At 43.6% G+C, this 1,040-nt stretch overlaps 1 protein-coding gene across 1 annotated transcript in view; it reads right to left on the reverse strand.

The window, feature by feature from the left end:
- Positions 1–1,040, reverse strand: part of Nfatc2ip (nuclear factor of activated T cells 2 interacting protein) — a 12,682-nt gene that overhangs the window by 1,555 nt on the left and 10,087 nt on the right. The window contains exon 8 of the mRNA XM_021219605.2: positions 1–95. This exon is cut by the window's left edge and continues 24 nt beyond it. Coding sequence (XP_021075264.1) covers positions 1–95 — 95 coding nt within the window. The remainder of the gene's footprint in view (positions 96–1,040) is intronic.

The following is a 1,040-nucleotide window of genomic DNA, read 5'->3' on the forward strand; positions in this document are numbered from 1 at the left end:
GAAAGCTTTGTCCCATCAAAGAAGAAGGAGAGCTTGTGTCCAGAGAGTCCCATGGCTTCCTCATAGTGTGACATGAGGACCTTAAGAGGAGAATCCTGCATAGAGATATAAACAACACATGCAAAAATGTGAAAGGCAGGCTGGGAGAACCTACAGGGAAAGATAGAATATGGGTTGGTGGCCAGGAGCAGTGATCACACACACATACTTTCAAGTACAATGTTCTAGTAAGTTTATTCCCCAGCACCAAAACAGAAAAGTTGACTTTCAGCCAAACATGCAACACATGCCTGAAATGGCAGTGCTTGCAGGGTGGAGGCAGAAGATCATAATTTTAGACCAGCTTGGGCTATCCAATGAGTCTCAACCTAACCTGGGTTACACAGTGAGCTTCAGACCAGCCTAGGCTACAAAGTGAGTCTCAGACCACCCTAGGCTACATAAAGAGACCCTGCTTGAAACTAAATTAAGCAAAACAAAACAAGCCAAGACACAAAGAGGATAAGGGCACATCAGGAGATTGAGAACCCTGGAAGGGAAGGCAGGCTCCTCTCTGGGAACTAGTCACAGGTTCCTCAGGAACTGCAGTGGCAACCATGGAGGACAAGTCTCCAGGATACAGGATAGGGGATAAACAGATTCTCTAAGCCTCAGTCACACCCCTTTGAAACAGAAGCACTGACAGAGTAAACACAAATTCTAAAGTAAGTTATGTGTGACTTAGAAAAGTGTTATAGCTTGAACTGTGTGCCCCAAAGACAGCCTGTCGTGTACATGTCAATGGGGCCTTAATGCATTTAGGGCCTCTGCAGTTATAATCAAGGTAAAATGTGGTCACACCTTATTCAGATGGCTAATCCATTATGATTTAGGTCTTCAAAAGAGAAAACAGAGGGACACCAGAAACACACCAGGGAACTTTGAATGCTACCAAAGCTATAAAGAGAGAAAGAAGATTCAATGTGGAACTTGAGTCTAAAGAACTATAAGAATCAATTTCTGTAATTTCAAGCCCACAAGTTGTGGTAGAGACATCCTAT

Source organism: Mus pahari, chromosome 1, assembly GCF_900095145.1.
Source record: "Mus pahari chromosome 1, PAHARI_EIJ_v1.1, whole genome shotgun sequence".
Taxonomy (NCBI): Eukaryota; Metazoa; Chordata; class Mammalia; order Rodentia; family Muridae; genus Mus; species Mus pahari.